General features: G+C 35.8%; 1 protein-coding gene across 7 annotated transcripts in view; it reads left to right on the forward strand.

The window, feature by feature from the left end:
• Nucleotides 1–26049, forward strand: part of LRCH1 (leucine rich repeats and calponin homology domain containing 1) — a 123686-nt gene that overhangs the window by 67886 nt on the left and 29751 nt on the right. For 3 of the 7 annotated variants that reach the window (XR_013952051.1, XR_013952053.1, XM_080594547.1), the window contains exons 4-16: nt 2240–2345; nt 2921–3057; nt 5844–5971; nt 6761–6845; nt 10198–10303; nt 11758–11867; nt 13592–13659; nt 14722–14808; nt 17452–17541; nt 17653–17689; nt 18239–18352; nt 19626–19673; nt 20894–20966. Coding sequence is in view for 3 of the 7 variants with exons in the window: in XM_080594547.1 (XP_080450673.1) it covers nt 2240–2345; nt 2921–3057; nt 5844–5971; nt 6761–6845; nt 10198–10303; nt 11758–11867; nt 13592–13659; nt 14722–14808; nt 17452–17541; nt 17653–17689; nt 18239–18352; nt 19626–19673; nt 20894–20966 (1189 nt within the window). In the remaining 4 variants the exon portion in view is untranslated. The remainder of the gene's footprint in view (nt 1–2239; nt 2346–2920; nt 3058–5843; nt 5972–6760; nt 6846–10197; nt 10304–11757; nt 11868–13591; nt 13660–14721; nt 14809–17451; nt 17542–17652; nt 17690–18238; nt 18353–19625; nt 19674–20893; nt 20967–26049) is intronic. The other 4 variants (XR_013952052.1, XM_080594548.1, XR_013952050.1 and 1 more) reach the window with 2 other exon arrangements.

The raw sequence follows: 26049 nt of genomic DNA on the forward strand, positions 1-26049 counted from the left end.
AAATTTCAATAAGCTTTATACTTTTCTAATTGTGAGAAATTGTCCGTGTTGTTACGGCAGGAAATAACCGATGAGGACAAAACAGCATTCATGCAAGAAGTCTGGCCTTAGCAAATGCTAGCCCCTAGCACTTGAGTAGGTGTTTGAACTTCATTTCAACTGTCTGCAGATGTCCATGAAGTGAAGTTTCAATTTGCTAGATGTCATGTTTCTCTAAAAGATTATTAGCCTGAAAATCGTAGGCATTTGGCTTTGATAGCATGGCTGCCATTATTGCCAAAGTAATTGGAAAGTTTAAGATAAACACTGTCACTGTCACATACACACTCACAAAGTCTACTAAGCATAACTGGAAATAATGTTATAGGTCTTTGTTTTCCACAGCTATTCAAAGTAGTACAAAAAAAAGTTGGATTGAAGTGTTATTAGGATAAAGGCTACAAATGTCTCTAGAGCCCTTGTGAATACTGACATGCTGTCGTAAGAGATCAGTCATGTTGTGGATGTTTTGAAACATTGTAAGTGGACTTGGGTTTTGAGACTATACACTTCCAGACATTTCTTTTGAACTTCGTTTAAAATTGTCTGTTTCCCTGACTTGTTCTGATGTATGTGCAGAAGTGTACTTGATCTAGAGTTTCTCTGCCACAAGGTGACTTCAAATTTAAATTCTTTGCTCTCAAAATTAAGTATCTAATTATAAACTCATTTAAAGCTTGTAAATTAAAAACAGGACAGTAATGCTTTAAAAATAAATGATCTGGGAACAGTGCAATTAACAGTGCCGTACTTTGTGATAATTTGGGCAAAAGAAGCACTCATTAACAGGTATTTTTAAATTCCTTGTCTGAAAGCTAAAATAATTTCCTGACTCTGTTTTGACAAGGGAGGGAAGTTTTGGCAGCACTGAGATTCTGTTACGAGAAGAAACATGTCTGATAAAAAGAGCGGCATTGCCAGATCAGATTTTGCTACTACTGTTGTTTTTTTAACTAGTTTTTAGGATTGACAGTAGAGAGTTAATGTAATGCTTATGACTAGCATTAAAGCAGGTGTCTTCAAAGAGGTGGCTCAAAGTCTGACTGACTTAGAGATTCTCTAGTCGAAGAGCTCACAGGTACTGTATAAATCCATCATCTGAAATAATCAAGAATAGGAGCAAAGACTCTAGCCTGTTCAGGAAAATTTGGCATTGCCTCCCTTAGCTGTCCTCCTAGGAAGCTCTGTTTCCCTTTTTAATGCAGAAATGGAGGCAAAACTGGGACATGGCTCACATTTACAGGTTACCTGGCACGTAAGCAGAGGCTTCAATGTCATTTTGATTTCACATTGAATGTAGACAGTTTGGCAGTAAAAGTGGTAGCTAATATGTGAAAACTCCCTTATTTTAGACTGACTTAATCCAAGAAGTTTTTTTTAGTATACATTTGTAGCAGTTTCATGTTTTCAGTAGTGTTTAAAGTATAATACTACAGTAGTGCTAATGTATAGAAACTGTTTCCTTGAAATAATGCTCAGTTGTTTAGCAATAGTCAATACTTTGAGCTCAACTCAACTTTACAGCAGTTATTTGGCTTTATAGCAGTGGGTTGCAATTTCATCCAGATTGTTAAACCCCCTGAATTTAGCTGTGACCTGTTTAGAGTCTGTCTAGGCACTTAAGGGAGTAGCTTTTACAAGAAAATGTTGAATATCTGTATAATACCAAGTAAGACCTGTCCTATTTTATTATGTCCTCCTATTTGATGTGGTAATTGAATATATGTCTTTCCTGAACATCTTTACAGAAGGTTATTGCTCTTTTCTTTAATTTTGCTTAAATACTCTCTCCAGAAGAACAAGAACCTTTAAAAAAAAAAAATAAGAAATCAGAACCGCACAGTGGCAATTTTACTATTTATCCACATACGTGGTTATATAATCATGCTACCAAGTTATTCATATGAACAAAAGTTAGAAACAAAAAGGTAGAACATCTTAAGCTGATCATTTCTACAGAAGTTAAATTCTTTTTCAAAATTAACTTCTATAAATAGACATTTGTTCTGGGTTTTGAATGATGTGTAAAGATTTTCTCATGCATCTAGTTTTGCACTGGAAAGGCAGAAGCATGGAAGGTTGTGTGTTTTCAGGTTAATAAAATGTTAAAATGGTAATAACACATTAGCTACAATTTCCTGTAAGCATTATTTAACACTTTGGGGCCAAAAGTTCATTATTTCTGTTACTGTTGCTGTAGGATGTCAGCTGTAATGAAATCACAGCTTTGCCACAACAGATAGGCCAGCTGAAATCTTTAAAAGAACTGAATGTCAGAAGAAATTACCTCGAAGTTTTACCACCAGGTAAAAAAAAAAAAAAAAATAGTAATAATAACAAAATCCCAATGCCTTTACAGTAGCTCTTTTTATTAGTATTTTTGAAAGTGTTTTTTAATCATGTAAGTAATAACAGCAAATAGTATTTACCTTGTGTTTGAATTTATTCCATTTGAGTTTGCTGTGTCTCTGTAGCCTATAGCATTAAGTAGTACTTAGTGTGTGACTTCTTTAATGAATTATCTTTAGAATTCTAGTTACTGTAATTTGCACAAATTCTTACCTGTGAATGAAGTATGGTAACAGTCAGCTGAGTTTAAAAAAAAATAAAAATCAAAGTTTAAAAATTTATTGTCACCTGTATATCAATAACACCCTTTTCCATTCCCAGGATGGAATGGAGTAAATATTAGTCATGTTCCTGTCTGAGTTTGTATTTTTAAAAAAGGGAAAAGAGGATGCTATACACTGCCTTTTATTATGAGAGGCATATTCCTTTCTTTCTGAGATTGAAAAAAAAAACTTTATTCAGAAATATTTTACTATTTTATGGCAAAAATAAGTACAGATATAACACCTTTTGTCTTTTTTGTTGCTTTTAGAACTAGTGCAGCTTCCCTTGGTAAAGTTCGACTTTTCTTGCAATAAAGTGCTTGTGATTCCCATCTGTTTTAGAAAGATGGTGCAGTTACAAGTATTACTGCTTGACAACAATCCTTTGCAGTCTCCACCAGCACAAGTAAGTAACGTCATTTAAATTGTGCCTTAATATTGGGTGGATGATAACTTACAGCCTATAAAATGAAACTTTCTGTAATAGCAGACATCTGAACTTGTCAGCACAGACATTAGTTGTGGATATATATTTCATAAAAGTATCATAAGTATGAGAGTGTGCGCACCACTGAAACCAATGTTACTCTAGAATATTTCCATTTCTACATATGAATAAAGCTACATATTTATTTTTGTCATTCCTATCTCCATATGAAACTTAATGTGTGTATAACTTTGAAAAAGAGAGTTGTTGGGAAACTTCCTGGCTAAATCATAGAGTAGTAATATGTTCCAAGTTGGAAAGGATCCACAAGGATCATCAGTCGAACTCCTGGCTCCACAAAGGACCACCTAAAAATTAAAGGACATCTGGGAACATTGTCCTAATGCTTCTTGAACTCTGGCAGGCTCGGTGCCATGACCACTGCCCTGGGGAGCCTGTCCCAGTGCCCGACCACCCTCTGGGTGCAGAACCTTTCCCTAACCCCCAGCCTGACCCTCCCCTGTCCCAGCTCCATGCCGTGCCCTCGGGTCCTGTCGCTGTCCCCAGAGAGCAGAGCTCAGCGCCTGCCCCTCCGCTCCCCTCGTGAGGGAGCTGCAGGCCGCCATGAGGCCTCCCCTCAGCCTGCTCTGCCCTGGGCTGAACAAACCAAGGGGCCTCAGCCGCTCCTTTGGGCACTGATAGCTTTATGCCCTCCTTACACCGTGGCACCCAGAGCTGCACACAGTGCTGGAGGCGAGGCCGCACAGCGCAGGGCAGAGCGGGACAATCCCTTTCCTCGCCCGGCTGGCAGTGCTGGGCCTGATGCACCCCAGGGTACGGTTGGCCCTCCTGGCTGCCAGGGCACGCTGCTGGCTCGCGTTCAGCTTGCTGTGACCACAGCCCCCAGATCCCGTTCTGTGGGGCTGCTCTCCAGCCTCTCGTCCCCCGGTCTGTACGTATAGCCAGGGTTGCCCCATCCCAGGTGCAGAATCCAACACTTGATCTCGTTGAACTTCATGTGGCTGGTGATTGCCCAGTCCTCTGATCTGTCAAGATCTTTCTGTAAGGCCTCTCTACCCTCAAGGGAGTCAGCAGCTCCTCCTAATTTAGTATCATCTGCAAACTTCCCTAGTATGCATTTGAATCCTGCATCCAGACTGTTTATAAAAATATTGAAGAGAACTGGCCCCAGAATGAAACTCTGGTGAACCCGACCAGTGACTGGCTGCTGGCCTGGTGTAACTCCATTTACTACAACCCTTTGGGCCAGATCTGTCAGAGAACTGTTCACCCATCGCATTACGCACTTCTCTAGCTGTGTGCTGGACATTCTGTCCAGAAGGATACTGTGAGAGACAGTATTGAAAGCTTTGCTGAAATCCACAGGACTACATGTACTGGCTTTCCTTGGTCAACTAGGTGGTCATAAAAGGACCATAATTTCCTTTTATAATAAGGTCGACCTTTTAAGTTTGTTAAGCAGGACTTTCCCCTTGTGAACCTGTGTTAGCAGTGACCAGTGACTGCATTGTCTTTCCAGTGTTTTTCAGGAATAACTTCTGCATAATTTTACTAGGCAATGAAGTGTGACCGACAGGCCTGTAATTACCAGGGTCGTCTTTCTTACTCTTCTCAAAAACTGGGACAATATTTGCCAGCTTCCATTTGTCTGGGACCTCTCCAGATTCCAAAGACTGTTGAAAAAATAATTGAGAGAGGTCTCACAGTGACATAGCTGGCTCTTTGAGGGACCCTGTGATGACCCTGTTGGGCCCCATAGACTTATGTACATCCAGCTGGAGTAGCAAATCCTGCACAAGTTCAGAGTGTGTTTCCCCAGTCATGGTCTTCCAACTCAAGGCTCTGGTTCTCTCTGTTAATAAGATTCCAGTTCTAGAAAGTTCTGTTGCAATTTACTATGAACTCACAATAATAATTATATATTCAGGCAGCCTAGAATACAATCCACATGAAGTTTATTTTACTTTATACTATAAATATAATTTATACTATAAATTTACAGAATGTCATGCACGGAGAGATCAGACTCCTGTTCTGAATGTAGGCCCTGCTGAGAAATAATAAATAAATGAAACATCTGCTTGCTGCTTCAGGACAACTTTGTTGTTGACTTGCTGAACCCTAGATTCATCATACTGTATCTACTACAAGATGATCAACAGCTGTGGAAATACTTGAGAGTTTTTACTACATTGGAGAAGTGCTTTTCATTAACTACAAATGGCAGTGCAGTTATTAAGCTCAAAACGTACAAAACAAATTCCAGCAAGCATGTGGGTTAAAGAGTACAGATAGAGGAAAAAAAAATGTAAAAGCCAGTGAAATGCATCATAAACATTAATGAGCAATAGTAAAAGCAATGTGACAAAGTGTAAAGAACATGCTTATTAATTAAATGTCACTATTGACTAATTTTCGAAAATAATTACTCACTTTGCAGTTAATAATAGGCTGAAATATATTTTGTTAGTCATAATCCTTTCTGAGTGGAAAGCAAATTTGGATCTTTTAAAGTAGAATGCATTTTTGTTGTTTTCTGTATTAGTCCCAGAGTATTTATACTAGTGATCTCAAATCATTATTTGGCTAATTGAAGTAGCTCTTAATTTTTAAAATAAATAAATAATCTGTTTTCCTTTCTACTATGATTATGAGATTTGGTTTTCAGAGAGTTTCACTACATGAAATTTGAAATACATTTTTCTTTTATTCTAGTTATAAACCTATTTTTTCCTGTCTAACAGATTTGTACAAAGGGTAAGGTGCATATATTCAAATATCTGACTGTACAGGCCTGCCAGATTAAAACAGCGGACTCTCTGTATCTTAATGCCATAGAACAGCCGCATTTGCCACAACCTGTGGAAGAGAGGTATGAATAAAGATCTTGCTTGATTTTTTTCATGTAATATTTATGATCTTAGAACAAAATGAAAAATATTTTTCATCTTACTCAAGTGAATACTGGTAAAGTTCTTTTTTAAATTGCTGTGTTAATCTCAAATCAGGATGACAGTTCTCAGGATTGAAAATCAGTGGGAAATAGAGCATATACATATATATATATATAAAAAGAATAGTTAGCTGATGAGTGTATTGTATCTAATTGGGTACTTTAAAATGGTAGAGGTCATATTAGGGAATAAAAATAGCAGAAGAGATAGCAATTGCAATTATTGTAGTCATTTTCTTCAAATACTAAATTTCAATATCTATTTTAAAGTCTCAAAAGAAGTTTTCTGTGTTAATAATTACTCCAAGCCCCGGGGAGTTAACAGTTCATTTTAATGCATTAGTGGTTAACTTTAAATTAGTTGACTCTTGCTTGAGTTCAGATAGTTTAGTTTTTCAATCACATGGCTAAATGACTTTAGAATCCTGTGCTAATTACCTAATAAATGTGCATTTTTGTCTAGTGACAAAAGCAACCTTTAGGACAGGTTATTTCTGTTGTTTTCATTAATCCTTAAGCTAACCAAACAGTCTATCTGATCTACTTTACTTAGAGCAGACTGCAGATGTGTAGTTTGTAACCATACTGAGTTATTTATTCACTGGCATTGATAATGGTGGGAATTTTGCATTAATTGAAACCAGGACAGAATTCTAACTGTGCATGCTATGACAGTCTTCTATTGATTTTTTTTTTGTTCACATCTAGCATTGATGACATCTACCCAAATAAAAAGGACTCGGATTCAGGTGTTGGTAGTGATAATGGCGATAAACGTTTGTCAGCAACAGAGGTAAGTTGCCTGAATTTTGTCTACCTCCCTTCCCTTCACCCCCATATTTTTTTGTTGGGCAACCATGTGAATGCAACTTCAGCTATCAAAACTGTGCAACCACACCCTTGGCATGAATTTCTCACTAATAAACGACTAAAACAAAAGAGTCTGAGATTTTTTTTCTGGTTTAGTCTATGCTTTCTGGAGATGGTAGTAAGATACTTGATTGTAAATGGCCAACAACCTACCAATAGCGAAAATTCAGTACAGTTTTCAGCCAGTTTAGATAATAACTTAAAGAACAAGGACCAAAATTGAATGCACATTTGTTTTTTCCAACAAACTAATTGTCCTAAGAGGTTATATTATACGTCTAGTTCCTTCTCGCTTGTTTTTTTCCTCTGATTTGTGAATCTTCTCTGTTAGGAATTAACAGGAGTTCAGTGTGCCTGGTCCAAATACGTTCTATGGTGTCGTGGATATTGCAGTTCAATGGAGAGTGAAACTTTAGGAACTTGCAGATCTTAGTGTGTTTCCACGCTCTGGCAGACAGGCAGTGCTGGAAATATGCCTTCAGGATTTTTCTTGAGCTATGTTGTATGACTGGGCAAAGAAAAAGCTTTCTGAGATTAGTGTTCTACTAAGCAGTTACATCTGCATTTCCTAGACTTTTTTTTGGGGCTATGCTCAGTCAAACAGGGCACTTAATCATAGAAAGGTCTCTTCTTGGGTACTCAAATGAGCAGTTAAAGTTGAATTTTATTAATAATATTTTTTTCCCAGGAAAGTGGCGGAGTTGCCATCCCTGGACATATGTAAGAGATGTGTGGATATGCCACTAAGGGATAGAGTTAGCAGTGGACTTGGTGGTGTTGTCTGGATGGTTGAACTTGATGATCTTAAGGGTCTTTTCCAACTTAAATGATTCTATGAAATAATGATAAATAAGTAAATAACTTTAATATACTTCAGTGATTATATTTCTGAAATGTACAAATGAAAGGACCTAATGGGAAATACTCGGATATTCACGGTAAAATATTAACAGAAAGAGAATGGACTTCCTGGTTAATATAATTTTGCATTGGTTCTTCACTTGTTTCTCTCTCCCTTTGAGGAAAAGAGTTTGTTGGTTTTGAAACTAATGTATAAATAATTGAGCTTAGATACTGAATTTGTAGTTGCTATAAAAGCAAATTGAAAATGAATTCACTTACACTCTGGTCTTTTGAATACAGAATCACTTATGTACACAATGGCTGCCAATCATTTGGGCAGGTTTCTTACTTAATTGTAAGTGTTCAGCCCGTTCAATGAAGCCTGCAAACTGTTTTGCCATTCTTACACTTCCTGAAGTTGTTAGCTTGTTAATGAAACTGTTGTTCCAGAACTTCCTCTTCAGCTATAAATAACACCTTTACAAAATATTGTCTGTCTTGTAGTCAAAATGTAGCAATTGGCATGCAGCAGAAAAAAATATTTTAAAGACAACTGGACTAAACCAGTACATATTTATAGGACAAAGACTTTTTATATGGGAGCTGTTTACTCATTCCGTCTCTGCCTGTCAACTGCTCTGCTGTTAAGGAGAAGATTGATGCTAGTATCAGTAATCTCAAATATGCTTGGTAATAAATTCACTACTCACTTTTTCCTTCTGAGACAAACTTTAATAAATGTGCTACATATGAGAATTGTGCAAGAAATGTTAGCATGTTGTGAATACAGATTCAAGTACATCAGTACTGACAGAAACCTCCATACCAAACATTAGATAAATGTTAAATGATCACTCCTTTATGAGTTGTTAAACACATTTTTAGAGGGTTTCTATAAATACATCAAATATATCAAAGCAAACTCGACTTTAGTCTGAAAGCTAATTGCTGTTGAATTTCAGCTCTTTTACAGAATACTGCCGGGAGGTCATGTTGCATTTGTGCAATGTGAAAAGGGAAACTTAAATGAAGTGCTTGTTTGACTGAATACCAGTGTGTTGGTTATTTTCAGGAACTTGCTAATTAGGTTTGGATACATACATGTGGGAGGGAATACTTGATGAAATTAAGTCGATTAGTCTGGTTTGTTGATAGGGTCAATTCTTCAGAGCTGTAGTCTTGGGTAGTTAGAGTGAAAGACGTATTGTTGCTGTAAAATTGATCGCATCAGCTTGAAGACAAATTCTGCTTGAAGATAGCGCACTCCCACATATTTCATCTTTTAGGAACAGAGAGTAGCAGATTCACTTTCTACCTCCCTTTGATTTTATTTTTTCCTCAGTTAAAATTCATTAGAACAGGAACTTGGTCAAGATCCAGATGGTGTCCCCGCTTCATTATCCATAAGAGCGATGCTGTCAAACCAGCAAGACTCTCTGTGAAGATTCTTTCAAAATGCATCATCCAGATTGTGTTGGAAAAATGTTAGGTTTTAGAAATGGAAGTTGGACTCTTCAGCCTATGCTTTTGATTCATATATCCTTTGTCTCATTCTCTTGCTAGCTGAATAAAGGTAAAACTGTGGATGTAGGAAGTGAGATACAGTTTTTCACCTATGAAGGAGCAATGAGGACTTTTGTATGTTGCTTTGGGTAGTTTGATAGTTTACTGACAGGAAACACCTGGAAAATGAATTGCAGAGTGCTGTAGGCTATGGACCCTGGAAGTCCTATTTAGGTTGAGGGATTATGTTAATGGATTGATAATTTTTTTTATTTTTAAACTGAATGTCCTATGGCTTACTGCTTTTTATTTATTTTTACACCAACATTTCAAAATCTTTTCTAAAAGTTGTGGCTGTTTACTCTGCCTAGCCGGAAAAAAAAAAAAACTTGCCTGTATTTAGTATTCAAAACTTTTAATAATACATGTATAATAATATTTTACTGTAATATTTTTCAAATGATAGTTGTGAAATTAACAAAACATAAAACTTTGATCTAGAATAACTGAATTTACTACTTAAATTCACATAAGATAAAGATAAAGGAGGCCTGGAGGGAAAGACAGAAGAACTGTGATATGAAGCTTAGCTTCTTTTTGGTGGCTCTATAGAGCCCCTTTTTCAGCTGTCCAGGAGAGAAATGCAGAAAGGCAGCCAACTGCAACAGGGTTGCTGCTAAGAGAGAACTGGTGCAGTGAGGAATGTAGGAAAAGAGACAGAAGAATTGTGCTGCTTGGCAAGCATACTGTGAGGGTGTATTCAGCATGACTGTATCTTCTTCCAGCAGGATTTTGTCATGTTAGATGCACTGGTATCCTCGTCAATACTAGCCTTTTTACTCTCCAGAGTGTTCACTAAGATATACTGTATCCATTTTTTTCAGTCTTTGATTTGAACTGAAACCAGTGTTTCTCTTACTTCTTCTTAGCCCTCTGATGAAGATACTATCAGCTTTAATGTTCCAATGTCCGACATTGTAGAAGAAGAACAGGTTGTAAAGGAAGATTTGGGTCACCACGCTAACTCAAGAAAAGGTTGGAATGTGAAAAAAGTGGAAGTTAAAAATGGAAATTCTGTTCATAATTCTGTCTATAACACTGTAAATCAAGTTGGCAAAAAATCATGCCCAACAAGTATCAGTCAGTCTTCCATAAGACTACAAACATCACCTTTAAATTAGATACATTGTCTTTATTTCTTTTTCCTTGGAATGTTCAGTGTTTTATTTTGCACTGGATAAATGCCTTAAATTGTTTTTTCTTGCTGATATTCCAATCAAACAGCAAGTATTTTCATTATTAGTTTTTTGGAATAAATGCCTACCTATCCAGAAGGCTTCAAGCATACCTATGCAGTCATTTAAAACAGAAGAATGTGCTACTTAGAATAGAATCAAGGTCCTTACAGTCATTTTTTGTAGCAGTTTCAATGATCTTGTTTCACCTTTCTCAAGAGTTAAGTTGTAGTTCTGACTGGGGGAAGAAGGATGAGAGGCAGTTTAAACCATGCTTCTCAATCAGTAATACCAACAACTAATAGCTTTTGTCAAATGCTAGTTCAGATTCTGAATTAGCTGTATGTAAAAGTAGAGTCCATTTTAGATGGCTGTACTTAATGCATATATATAAAGCTTAATTCATCAGTCAGCATTACATCTGGAAAGAAATAAGCATCTCTTCAGGTGCTGACAGTGTAATTTTATCTAAGTATTGTTAGTTACACCGTTATCAGCATACAGATATTAATAAACAGTGTTTCTTTAAGGTCCACACATATCAATAATAAGTTGCAAGATAATGTCATTGAGTTGTATGTGGAAACCATGTAAGTAGGAGATGAGTCTTTCACACCAGTGTTAAGTACTTGATTAAATGAACTTCAGATTCTCATCAGAATGTAATAGTACACTAAGTGAGATAGTAACGGTATCATACCCTACAGTGTTTATCGATGCATCAGAGGGTAAATTGTGGGATAAGACTGCTTCAGATAGGAGAAAATTATTACTGCCATGTACTTCAGGAAACAGTATATGTAAGCAAGAGGTTCTCATTGTTTGGAAGGCTCTGAATCACTTTGAGTTCTGCTGAGAGTTTGAGTGTTAGTTACAGCATCGTAACTTTAAAGTTGTATAAAAAAAGTACTAGTCACTGGTTGAGACGTGTGACTATTCTAAAATAATTCTGTAGCTTTCCCACTTTGTTCTTGTACTGGTACTGGCAAGAAATTTTGTGTAGCTCAAAACTGACACCATCAGTGCCTGTTGTGATCTGATCTATGACCGTATGAGCCAAGGATATTGATTTATTACAGCTTTGGAATGAATTGGCATCGATCCCTAGAATGCAGAAGTCATAACTAGTTTGAGGTTTTTAATATGGTTTGAATTTAAACTTTAATTGTTTTTAAACTCTGTAATCTGTGTTCTTCTGAGTAAGAAATTTCAGCTGAACCAGAAATCATTCCATCTTTCTTTTATTGTTATTAGTGGAATTCCATCAGGGATCTCACTTGATTGTCAACGATAAGTCAAGAGAAACAGGAAACCAGTTTGATGAATCGGATGCTCTTACTACTGAATTTATGAGTTACATTAAGGCAAGTTTGTGATCAATTTTAAATGGGGGAAATATCTTCATGGCTTTCATAAGTATAGAACAAGCAGGAATAACAAACTGTAGACACTTTAATGAATAATATACCACGATATTCATTGTCATAAAAGATGCAGAATGCAAAAGTAAGTAGATAAATTCAAAATGATGATAATTAATCTAGTAAATTATTATACCCATAACTCTTTTCTAGTTTGCGAGTTGTCCTTTACCTTGTGGCTAAGGCTTTAAGAAAACAGTGGTTCAGTAAAAAAGACGTTACAATATTGAAAGGCGGTATGACAGTATTGCCAGCTTAAGCACTTAAACTTACTTGTGTTTTGATATCTTCTTAACATTATGGCAGTTGAGATCAGTAGTTGGTGACTTGAATAGGTGGTTCATCCATTCCATGCTTAGGATTTTGAACTGGGTGTCTTTTCCTTCTTCTGCAGATCGCAGACTCTTGCGTTCTTTGGTTTATATTTAGTCATCTACTAGTATATGTTTTGGGACATCTAAAATTGAAATTCTGGTTAACCAAACCATACATTAACTCAGTACCACTTGCAGTACCAAAAAAGGGGTTAGGCTTGAAAGATTCTGTGTTTTTCAAATGTTCGTTCTAATTGGTATGGTTTTACCTTATCCGTGTAATTATGCCCAGAGACTGAGGTTTGCCTTCTGCAACAAGTGCTATGTTTTTTTCACCTTGTGATATGTCCCCTTCTTATGGGAAAAATCATATACTTCATTTCTGTAATAATTAAAAAGGATGAAAAGAATGTCTTTATTCTGCTGGGGATTGTTATTGTGAAATGCGCCATCCTTGGGGAATGTTAGAGAAGCTGGGTACACTCCTCAGTGACACATCTGGCAGAATTGGATAGTGTTTATTGGTGGTACAGGGTGATGCGACATCTGTGCCAAACCCATGACACAAAAGAGGATAGGCTTCTGTTTTATGCTGTTCATTCTCTGCCAGTGTAAATGCACGTCCACTCAGAGAGCTTCTGTCTTTAGTGGCAGCTGAATTACTTCAGTGTTCCTGCCCATCCAAAATGAAGAAATTTGCAAACTACCAAATGGAAGTATAAGTGAGGGATTCAAGTATTCTAATAAGTAGCACTTCATAATTATAGGTAGGAGAGTGGGAGCTCTGATTTATGCCTTCACTGAACCCAAAATAACTGGCCAGCTGATATGAATTGTTGCATGCAGTTGTTTTTTGTTGTTGTTTTTTTTAATCAGAGCTGTTAAAAATGGTCAAATAGGAATCCTGTTAATAGTTATGAATGAAACAAATAATTGCTACTCTTTCCATATTTGGAATTTCCTTGCTCTTCTGTAAACAAATCTGGCTGTGGGAGGAGAGCAAGTAAGATGACAGGGTCATGCTTAACTGAAGCATTGTTTGCATACACCAGAAAGGCACAAATGAGATCTGGGACGTAGAATAAAGAATTCTCATGCTACTTGACTTTAAAAAGAAAGTTAAAGGAGGATGAGGGCTGTTGGCCTCAATAAAATCTGAACATTGAATAGAAGATCATGTAATTAGTGTCTGAAAAGGGGGTAGAGTGAGGAGTGGAGCAAAAGTGTTGGATTGCTTCAACTAGCCACCCTAAACTGTTAAATAAAATAGGTCAGTGCTGAGTCTGAAAGGAAAATTTATCTGCCTACTTAATTGCAAAGTTCAGTTCTTAATATCAGTTTGTCTGCTTACAGAGCAGAGCAGCGGAGTGTGATGAATTATTGAGAATAGAAGAGGATGCACAATGGCAAACAGAGGAAATGTGAGTATTTTTTGTGTGTCTATAAGTAATGAATTATATTGTTTCATGGGATGACCAAAACTGGTCTTTCCTTCTCAGTTAATAATTTTGTAGTCTTGGAAACATGACAGAAGCACAGCCTTGCACTCTCTATATGTGCTCGGTGTTTTATACATTATTGATGAACAAGGTGGATCTTATCTTGCAACTAATCTGCAGGCACTAATAAAGCTGTAATGTGTTTTTTAACCTATGTAGAGGCCAAGCTTTTTAATTAAATATTTTGATATTTAGTCTGCTTATGGCATTGTTTTTGTTCTTCTTTTAGAAAAAAAAGATTTTATCAAAACATAAAATCTAAGATTAATGCGAATGAAAAAAACCAACTGAAAAAATCTGTATTTTTTCGTATTGTCATAATTTTAACCTTGAAGCAACCATTAATTCATAAGCACTAATTCAGGAGCAGTACAAGCGAACATCAGTCAGTGACAAGAATGCATAAGAAAAGATGATTTAGCACAACAGCGTACTGCGAAGTTCTCACTAAGCAGAACAGTAGAGTCCTATGTGATTAAAACCAAATATTGAAAGGAGGGAAAAATAAGTACTTTCTAAAAGAGCCTTGTTGGCAGAACTAGTAGGCGATTGATTGGTTTCTAAACTCCAGAAAACATTACAGATCTTGAAAAGCAAAAGAAAGCATGCTGTCCATTAAAAGAATCGTTGTATTTAGTAACAATATATGTGACGAAAGCAGTTAGTAAGAGTCAAATATTAGTAAATAAATTTTCAGATTTAAAAGTCAGTCTGTTTAACTGAGATGCAAAAGTTCTAGTTTACCACATTTGTTTATGTATGTATATATTGGATTGGGGAGTTTTGTTGAAGGCAAAGTGCTGGTGAATTTTTCTGAAGACACTCTTTTTATAAATTTAGCACTTAGTGTGCACAGAGGCTGTTCCCCCCCTGCCCTTAGTATATTTGTGCTAGTTGGAAAATACAGTTCACAAATTGAAATTCAGACGACCCTTGATAACTGCTGTTTTACCTCTTTTTGAATGTTTTTGTTTTCTATTATAGAATAAATTTATCAGAAGAACAAACTATTGATATAGCAATGATAGAACAACTAAGAGAAGCAGTAGATTTATTACAAGATCCCAACAGGTATGCTTAAAATAGCTGATGTCTTAATGTTAAGTATTTAAAATATTTGCAAATGGCTTTTGGAGTTCTTTTCAAACTAATAATTTAAAATTCTCCAGAGTTACGAGTTGCTTCGTTAGTATACTAATATTTTTCTGGAGGCACATAGTTAAGAAGGCGACTTGCATTCTGTCTTCGTATGTACAGTATTTCTAGTATGTTAATAAGGATTTCAGGTATAAAAATAAAATTAGAGATGGAGAGACAGCTATTAATCTCACTCTGTACACTACTGTGATTTTCTGAAGTTTCCAGTAGGATAGTCAGATTTCTTTTAGGGGCTGTAAACTAAACTCTCCTCTATTTATTCATGCGTGATGTATTTGTTATGTGGGGTTTGTAGAAGGTTTTGTGGCCTAGCTTTGCCCTGCATTAATAGGACATATAAAAAGGTTGCCTGAAGTAGTGATGGAGTTCCTTTAGTCTCCTTCTGAAGTCGAAATGAGAAAAAGGAAGAGGCAGCTAGAGAAGGTGATTTAGGATTCCCCCTGAACGTAGAAGCATAAAAATTAAAAAACTTTGCCATGTTATAAGTGCTGAAAGCCAGGTGGAATGACCCTGGGTCTGTGAATAAACAAAAGAATAAGTATTTAAAAGAAAAAAAAAAAAACAAAAACAAAAAAATGCTTGTCTGGCTTAAGAGGACGATTGAGGTTATAGATAGCTCTGTCCATATGCTTGCTATTGCTTTTCTGTGTGTAATCCCTTCCAAAAACTGACTGAGCTCATTTTAAAAACTAAAAAACTAATTTTTCTTTGTTACCTAAATGAGATAGCTGTTTTAGAGCTTAATTTCTCTGAAGATTAGACAACAACTTATCTTTTCCAGTCTGAAATATCCTTGTTTTTCCTTCCTCCCTTGGCCAGTTTACTCTGTCCGTTTGTTCTTACAACTACTCTGATCTTTAGTTTAAAAGCTTATTTTGACACTGCTTTTTTCACTTAGGATAACATTTCTGCTTTTTCGGACAAAAGTTCACTCCTGTTTAGTATTTCATGAGAAGGAATTACCTGGCATTATTTTGAATCATACAGAGAATACTTGAATTCTTGAATTGTATACTAAATACTTGATTTAGGAGTATTTTTTTCTTAATTAAAAAAAAAAAATCATACAAACTAGGAAAGCTTTTTAGTTCCTGTGGTTTCTGTGAGAAAGTATTTCATTGCTTCTGTATGTCATTTGAGGCTTATTACTTTGTGGGAGAAGTGCTGCTGTTAAAATGGAAAAAGTGACATTAAAAACTTAGAGTTCTTAGCCTTGTAAAATTTGTCACTTTGTTTATCAAATATTGTGTGATATTTCATACATATTTAGTTTTTCTTACCAAATTACAAAAGGCAATAAAACACAGAAAATTCATCTCTCACTTTCTCCGTGCTTGTTCAGATGTGCTTTCCATAACACTGTAGTATATATGAAATGTGGCTTTTAAAGATGACTTACCATGTCGTGCATGTATTTATTTTTCTATGCCAAGGGCTAAGCAGGCCACTCATATGTCTGTTTGTTGTGTGTTAACAAACAGACTTGACACAAACAGCATGACACACCTGGGTGCCTAGTATTTACCAAATAAAGCTGTTGACTTCCCATCCTTTGGGCCACGGGTTCCTCATCATTGCTTGCACAATTACTGGATTATATGGCAGTTTTATATAATAAATACATTATATAAAGCTGTGTGAGGAAAATCTTGTTTGTCATGCTGAATAGTATTGTTATCTTCATCCAAATGCACAAAGGAGTGTAAATGTTTGCATTGCTCCTTAGTTTAAGATGCACAAAAGCTTTCACATGCTTTTAACTTAAGCCTAGAGCATGGCAAAATGTTTAACTTTCCCCAGAGAGGTTTCCATTTTGCATTAGTATAATGATATAATCAGAATAAATCTAATTGAAATAAGTATCTTTAGTTGGAATTATCCTCGTCTGACACTGAAAGCCATTTAGGATTTACGAAGAAAAGAGTCTGTAGGGGCTGATGCAGCATGTGATGCTGAAGCATACCTAGCACGTGCTGACTAGAGCTCCATATAGAACATATCTACTAGAGCTTTTTTCAATAACAAATATGACCATTTAACTTGTTAAACAAGTAAATTGGCATAAATACATCAGCAGCAATTCAGTTAAGGAAAGGAAAAGCATTTCAGACTGTCTTCAGTATTTTTAGATGTTTCCTTCACTCCGTTTCCTGTATTTACTTCTTTCTTCCAATTTGTTGACTATTGGGAGTTTATTGTTGTGCTGCTTTGTTTTCATGCTCTGTAAATTAAATGTGAATATCTAACTAGGGCTGTGGATTCTATTCAGACACAGGGTGCTAGAGGTTGGGTGTAGACATGTTTGGTATTACATATAGTGGCATGGTTGTTAGTAGTAAACAGGTCCTTTGGTTTTAATATAAGCCATTGCTCAGGTTTTTTTGCAGATGTTAATGCTGCTTTGACCAAAGTGGTGATCTCTTTTAAGAGAGAAATTTGATTGGGTTAATACCATGACTAAAAATATTTAATATATTCATGTGTTTGAAATTAAATACATAAGAGTGGTTACAAAAACTATACCCCAGTGCAATGTTTTTATTTCAAACCTTACAGATTAAGCATGGATATTTCAGAGAGCAGTGATGCGAATCTGTATCCCATGGAACCAGCAACAGCTTTAGAATTTCAGGAGTCTACAGTAAAGTGTGTTTATCTACCTTTTTTTTAGAAAAAACATTGCATTTGTTAGATTCATCATATTTAAGTTTCTACACAATAAATTACATATTTGCATTTGTTTATCTTTATACATAGCGGTCAAATGCAGATGGAGATGTCTTCCCTTGGTCAGGTATGTTAATGAGCATATTATTACAAAATACTCGGGGGTGAGGCAGGAAATGAGCCAGTGATTTCATCAACTATTAATCTACCAAGTAGGTAAAGGAAAACTGTACTAGGATGGAGGACGCAACTAATTTTTAAACTAGTTTTTATAGAATTGTTGTGTGTATATATATATAAACACATTTTTTTTTTCTGGATTCATCAGCTGCTTTTGCATATCATTTTTTTTCCTTTTTTGCCCTCTGTGCAGCTTTCATGTGTGCAGAGAGTCATCTTTCACGGGCCATCTTTTTCACGTATACTGTTGGCCATGAGAATAAATTACTACTGTTCGCAGCTTAGCTATCTGTACTCTTCCTATATTTGAAGTGAATTAGTTTTAGATTTTCAGAATTATCTACCTGTTAGCAGTGGAACTGCAAGTAGATAATGTCTCTTAGTAGTTCACTTGCCATCACAGTATTTGTAAGAAATACTTCTGAGGTAATGTTATGCAAAAAAAGATACAATTCTATTCCCAGTGATTCACAGTCTAAAGTAATTTATTTTACAGAAAGAAAATGCTGAAGAGGAATTAGAATTTCAGAGGAGGAGGGAATTAATAATGGAGAAAGCCAAGAGTGAAGTGAGAACATGTGAACAGGGTGAAAAATGGTCATTGAGTCAGGTATGTAGATGTCTAGATACAATAAATATGGAAACATTTGGAATGGAATGGGTCATTGCATTCCATTCATTGGTGTATGGAATGTGAGACCCTTCAGTTTAGGCCCTTTGGGTTTTGCTTGTTTTTGTTGTTTTCCCTAGATTGAATCTCAAGGTTTGACTATACATGGGATGTTAAGTAAGGCTTATGTCTCAGGAGAAAGGCTGATACAATGAAACTAATGTCTTCCAATAAGTATTATAGCAGTTGGATTTCACCTGCCAAAAATAAGTCTCATCAAAGTTATATCTTCAATAAAGTAAACCATCTGGTTCCTCCTCCCCTTCACCCTAAATACCCCAGTTCTTGTAGTAGTTTAATAAACTGCTAAATTTTTGTTCCCAGCAGTATATTTAAGATAAAACTGGCTGGGACCAGGTTGGTAAGATTTATTTCTGTTTATTCTAGCTAATACAGTGGTTGAGGTAAGATTATGAAAAAAGTCGGTAGCCGGGGATTTCTCTTTTTAAGAGGTGGCCAGGGAAGGTCATGTGGCAAAATAGGCGTGTAATCTTCCTTCCCATCTTGCTAACTTCTTGAAAATTCTGAGTGTTGGGATCAAGTGTTTCAAGTTGTCTTTTATTTTGGTTTCCATTTTTGTCTTGATTAAAAAAAGTTTACCTTAATGAAGGGGTTTTGAATTGATTTATTTTTTTTACCTATGCCAGCATTGTTTCTGCTGACCAAGTTATGACTAATACAGGATTAATTATTTTATTTCATAGTTATTTACATGATTTCCATGTTTCCAGTTTAACTGTAGCAAAAGTGGTAACAAAAGGTATGTTACATTGCAATTATGAAATGAATTAATTGCTTGAAGAATGCTTCCCTCTTCAAATGTATATTTAAAATCTCTACTAACGTATTAAGCTCAGGGATAATTTAATTACAAATTTGTTAAACAAAATTAGATATTGCATTTGAACCAACAGAGATTCTAATCTTATAAATTTGTTTATGAATCAGTTAGGTAAAGACAAATTTTTGCAAATAATTTCCACAAGAAAATTTTGAAACGGTATTTTCAGTGTTCATCTAGTAGTAAAAGTACATATTCATTAAAATTCTTTCAGTGAAAAACCAATACAATGCTAAAAAAAAAAAAAGTTGTAAAAGTGGAAAGTATTGAATGAGTATCTGACTGTCATAAATAAAATAACCCGTGGTGGTGTATGACTAATACAATTTCTGAAACGGTCTTTTCTTTCTTTCTTTCTTTCTAAACATGCAGAATGATCTAATTGTTTGGAATACAAGTGGCCAAGCCTCTCACAATGAGGTAAGATGTTAGTGCCATTTGTTTGCCTTTTGTATATAGATGATCATTTAGATCTTTTAAAAAAAAAAACCTTTCTGCATGAATGATTCATATACTAAATAAAACATGTAATTGAATTTCACAGAAAATACAAGCTTATGAGTAGTTGCTGTGGAGGTTATTTAGCCTGTTTCATTTATTCTTGTCCTTATATGGATTTACTAGAATATAAATAACATTTTCTGGTAAGTTTGTTTGAGTTACATGGCTTAGTACAAAACATTTAATCTCAGATCATTCTTCTTTTCTTTTAAAGTCTTCTTTGTTTCACAAGAATTTCCACTGATTGCAATGGAATTTCTTCTTGCACAGTCGAGCGTCCTTCTTCTTGAAAAACTAATCAAGCTAATTTCATTGATCCTTTTGCCACCACAGTGCAAATTTCAGCAGAAGGTCAAAAAGGGAAACTGTAGGGAACTCTTTATGGAGGTTATTTTTATTCCTATTTTCTGTGCAGGAACAGGATTTCTTCCTGTATGTTACACTACGTACGAGCAGCTCACAAATTCATGAGCACCCAGCCTTGGTGATGGGACTCCTATAGTTTCTCTCAAAGGAATCATTTCGTAAATAGGATTCACGTTCCGGAGTTTGGTCATAGGACTCTTCCTATGTTACTATTGGTGGTATCATGATTATACCTCACCATTCTCTTCTTTATGCTCCAACTCTATTCTTCGTGCCGCGACTGTTAGCCTAGTTCAGGGTGAAAGGTGATCCTGCTCTGAGGTGTATGGTTAACTTCCTCCTTTCTGCATTTTAGGCAGAATACAGTGTTCAAGGGAAAATAGTTACACAGAATGGTAATAAATTCAGTGAAAGAAACATATCTAAGGATAAACCAGTCTCTGTTTTGTTCTTCTAAATGTACTATGTCACAAAAAAGTATTTTTGATGGGACCAAGTGATTTTGTGGGAGAAAACTGAGAAATAATCACACTTGGTTGTAGCTAGGGGCAGTATCCCACAGTCTTTGGTCAGAAACTTCAGCTGCTGTTCCAGCAAAGGAATAGGATTGACTAAATACGGGAGATTGTTGCATGTTCAAGGTTATATTAGAATCAGATTGTGGTGAAGTAGTTGTAGCATGCAGTATTTGTAATTTACATTTTATTCCGTCAGTTGTGCTGTGATATTCTGGATTTACTCATTATTTGGATTTGTGTTCTTGAATTACACAGAACAAGGACAAAAGTCCAACAATGTCTCCCACTGCAAACAACACAATCCCTTTTGGCCTGAAGCCGCGATCAGGTAATGTAGGAAAGAAAATCAGCTAATTTGTGTATTATTTTTTTAACATCTGTGTTATTAATGGATGTCTATACTTTTTTTAACCTTCAGAAGGCAATGATGAAACATTCTGTACAATAGTTTGAAGAGCAGAACATTTTAAGTTCATAGGTTTGACTCGAGATTAAAATTATAACAGCTATATATTTGATACATTTTATGTTCAGAAAACATATATATTTCTTGTCCAGAAAAGTTATTGCTCTAAAAATTGCTAATTGCAGTGAGTCTCTCAGTAGTTATACTTGTGTAAGATTAAGTTTTACAGGAAGATTAGATGTTTACTTCAGTCAGCAGCTGAGTTTCATGAATTTGCAATTTACTAAATCTGCATAACCATCAATCTTTTAATATGCAGCAGTTTATTTAAAAAAAAGAAAAGGTGGGGGAACAAACTGAACTGTTAGTGCATTTGAGGGCTTGGGTGTAACCACTTCCTTTAAAAGCAGGATAAGCTACAGGTAAACTTATTTTTATCTTCTCTGCACTGAGGTAGTCAGTAGTGGTTTTCAATATTGTTAAGTCATCTCACATCACCTCTAAAGAATAACCTTTTTTAATATGCTTCAGCATCTGAAAACTGTAATTCTGGTTTCTCACATTCACCACAAATGCTTTTATTCAAATGCTGGTAAACCACAGCAAGCTTGTAGCTTCCATAACAAAATATCTTGGCAATAATGGCAGCAGTTTCATATTTGAATGTATTTTAAGAAATTGTACCCGTAGACTTGTTTAAAAAGTTTTAAAAAGTGGTGTTATTTCACCAATCTTGTTTTGTGAAGAAGACATTTTAAATTTCCCATTTCATGACATACAAATGTGACAGATCTGTTTACTTGAATTTCGTAGTTGGTTGGACTGCTAAACTCTGCCTTTATTCTTTTATGTTCCTGGTGCTTTAGAAATGTTTTCTCTTAACATGTAAATTGTGGGTTAAATGATGAGCAAATGTGTCCTTTCAGGACTTGGAAAAAAAAGAGTAATTTCATTCAGTCCAGTGGCAATGTTAAGATAACACTACTGGGAGAAAGACATGCAAAGATGAATGGTCCCATGCCGTGCTGCTGGTTTCATAGGAGGTAGCCTGTGTTCTGCTGAGTTAAATCTGCTTCCAGGAGATGGAAGCGGTGTTGTAGGAGAGAGTGCAAGGCTGTGGCTTCGTATTCAAGTGTTAGTTTAACACACGCTTCCTAATCTTGGCATATCAGTGTACCAAGGTGTCCTATACTTGATGACTGTGATACATAAAGGAAAAAAAAATGCTTTCTGAAATAGCCTAGTGAATCTTTTTAGACAATTTCTAGAAGGACTGGACTACAGGGGTTGCAGTCTCTTCCAGCATTACTACAAGTGTAGTGATGGAAGACCCAGATTATCACAGCTCGTCCAGTTCTTCCCCCATGTCTTTCAAAGCCATATGTAACTTCATTAAACACTAAAGCCAGTTGGTTATAGTCTGTTGGTTTTATGCTCTGTACCAATACAAATTGGTATATTTGAATCGCTTTGAGTATGCCAATGCTATGAAGCTGTTTGGTCACAGCTGTGAGTTACAGAAAACCTGGTCATCTAAATTTAATTTTCCTTGCCATATTATGCACTACAGAATCACCAAACGAGAGCCATTACTGCACAATTTTTCACCTCGTTGTATGCAGTTTCTCTCATGTTACCGTAGATTTATATTGTGGTAAAACAGGTGAATTTGGCAATAGTAAAACTTTCCAACATCAGATAAAACAGCAGTAAATTAGCTCTGTGTCACAATGGGACAAAGCGTTGCTGTAGAGGAGGGAGACTGCATATTGTTTCCTCCCACCCTCCTGCTATAGAATTGCTGTAAAAGAAGTATTTAAATTTTTGTTAACACTTGAGGAAAAAATTAGATAAAAGTAGTACGTAGCTCAAAATGCTGGCATATCTGTGAATCCTGAACATTTGTCCTCTTAAAGTTGGCTAGCTTGCCATGATTCTCTTTTTCCTTCGCTGTCTTTCAGTTTTGTGTGAGTTTCAACCACTTTATCACTGTCTGAATTTGTGCTCGTTAATTATATACTGCTTTACTGCCCTAAAGCTGAGCTGTTCTAGAGCTCCAGCAGTTCAGTGATCCAGGAAAGTTTTTCAGCTCAGTCTGTAATTAATTTCATTAGCTTTTTCATTTAAGTTCTTCGTGGCCTTAGGGAAAACTTTAGAACTCATTGGAAGTGATTGTTAGCTATTTATTTAATTAGGGCTTTTACTTGAATTACTTGCTCCTATAAATCTTTTAAACCTGAAGGCAAGATAGATTTTAAAATATTCTGTGTACATCATGTTCTGTGGGGAAAAATGGCAAATGGTCAATGCAAGCATACCTTTCTGAAATTGGAGAGTTTATTTTCACAACATTTATTTTCATCTATTTTAAATGGATGTTGTTTTCTGTTTGATTTTCTTATACCCTCACTGTTTCATAATGACTTGTCTTTTGGAAAGGTGAAAGTAAACCATACCAGGCTTCTGGTTAATGATTCTAGTTTTTTGAAGTGCACACACAAATAGAAGTGCTTCCAAAGGATAAACCACAGTAGCTTAAACGTCTGTGTTAGTATGTACTATATTAGTATATACTGGTATGTGTTCAGGACTGAAGGCCCTTTTATTCTTTCATTTTAAAATGAAGGTAAAACACTGGAAAATTCATATCTGATGGCTGTCTGGGTATCCAAAGAAAATGTTTTGAAAGGTAACGAATGTGTTTGACTTCTTGACAGATTCTTTTAAAGGATCAGTTGTTTACACAGAAGGTAAAAAGAATTTTTTTCCAATTATTTCCTCTTTTTAAATATTTTATAGAGTATGGCTTCTCAAATTCATATTCAATTTGAAAACCTTAACTTTACTGTTGTAAGGAACCAATAATTATAAGTTTACTTAGAACCACAGTTTTGCTCTTGGGATGTGCTTTAGCACTCGGAAGGGGAATCACTCAAAATAGATGATATATGTAAATCTCTTACACTTGATTCGTGAAGTAATTACAGCTGGTATCATTCAACGTTTTAGAAGCAGATCATTGCAAAGTTCTTGCCTTAATCTTTAAAATGAGATATGAACATCTACTAGCACATCTTGCAGTATTCAAAAATATTTTTGCTGTTCTTCTGTGCCATTTTGACTGCATTATATTTCATAGTTTCTGCTGAACAAAGTAGCAGAACCCAGATAAAAAATAGTAATTGTACCTTTTAGAGGATAAAAGAAGCACTGACAAAACTTAAAACGACAGTGTGGTTTTGTAATGGGATGTGAAAAGTTGTTCCCTTGCAACTGTTTATGTAGCATAATCTTACATGTGAATCCAAATTCTTCATTTTCATAATCTGTACAGGATTTGCAGCACGATGTTGGTGTATGTGGACATGCCTCGCTGTCCTTCAGTGTTGTTGGAACACATAGTGATTATTAGAACTTGAGAGCATTTTTCCCTCTTTCAAGGGTTAGTTACTGTTTTTCTAATCTCTGAATATTTATTTGTCCTCCTTGTTTTCTCCACAAGAAGACTAACTGGATTATCTGTGTACTTTGGAAAATCATGTGAATCCGAATTGCCAGTGTAATTAAAGACTGCTTATTATTTTCCATAAATCAGTGTTCTGTTACCCCACGTTGAATTCTTCTCAGAGTTTAGGTTATGCTGACTCAGTTTTGGCTGACCCATTGTCCCAGTTGCGAGAAGCAGTAAACAGGCTTTGAAAAAAGGCATATCTAAAGAGAGAGAGCTCTTGAACCATTGAATGTGAAGGAAAGTTTAAGGTGAAGTTTTACACAATGTTGTCTGAATTATCGTATTTTTTTTAGTATAGATTCCAGAATTGTGGGGAAATGAGAGAGTCTATATGATTAAGTTCCTTATTATTAGTTTGGAATGGTATAAAATGGGAATTTTCTTTACTTACTGAAAGTAAGTAGTATTCAGAGCAGAAATAGTTCATTCTCCTCAAACTTAACTGGCGATTGTAATGTTGCTTGTGTATGTGATGTAGTAGATAAAACATGGAAAACCAAGAAGCAAGGGAAGAGCTCGTTATTTCAGTAGACGAAGTGGTAAAGAACTGTGATCAGGTACAGGAAAAACATTGAGTGACATTATTGTTAAGAGTAAGGAAGGAGAGATTTAAATTCTGCAATGAAAAGGAAGAAACCAGTGGAAAGCTTTGAAAGGATGGATGGCATGCTAAAAATAAACAGGAGATATTTTAAGGATGTCAGTTTCCATTTCGGAAATGCTGTAGAATGGAGATTTGGAGAGACACAAGTGTAGAGTAAATGTGAAGGGGAAGGAATAAAAATGTCCAATGAAGGATTTGAGGAACAAGTAAGAGGGTGCTGTCATGACTAGTCAAAGGAGAGAAGGCAGAATGAATGGAAAATAGAGGCTATATTGCTGTGCAAGTTAGCTCCATAGTGAGTATCAACTCATTTTTATCAGCAAACACACCAGGGTGGCCATGACCATGGCATGCTTTTACAGTCATCTGGTGATCAGGGTCTCCAGATTTACAGCGTCTGTGGACATGTCAGATCTTGTGTTCTCTAGGGCAGCCCAGCTGGATCATTACTGAATTTGTGCTTGTTATAATGCTACAGAGCAGGTTTGTCAAGGCTTGCGGCAAAGACTCAGGATCATCCTTTGGCAGTGTTACATCTCTGTTCCCTGTCCTTAGAAAGTCTGCCAAGGTTGCTGAGGACCAGAACTAGGATGGGGGTGGGCCCATTGTAAATTTGGACTTAGAGTCAGCAAGGAATGTAAGTAGTGCAGATAAGCTATTAAGTGATTAAACAAAAAGGGAAATGTGTAGTACATGTGCTTACAGGACATATTTCAACAGAATAAGAATTCAGGGGATGATATATTTGTGACCTATCAACATTAACTGGGAAGTTAGTGTAATAATATTTTCATACGGATGTATGCATTGTCTTTGGGGGGTGCAGTGTTCTTATGACAGTTGCAAAAAATAACTCAATTCCTCTCCAAACGTTTTACTGTAATTGCTGA

The sequence above is a fragment of the Anser brachyrhynchus genome (assembly GCF_964034855.1).
Source record: "Anser brachyrhynchus genome assembly, chromosome: 1".
Taxonomy (NCBI): Eukaryota; Metazoa; Chordata; class Aves; order Anseriformes; family Anatidae; genus Anser; species Anser brachyrhynchus.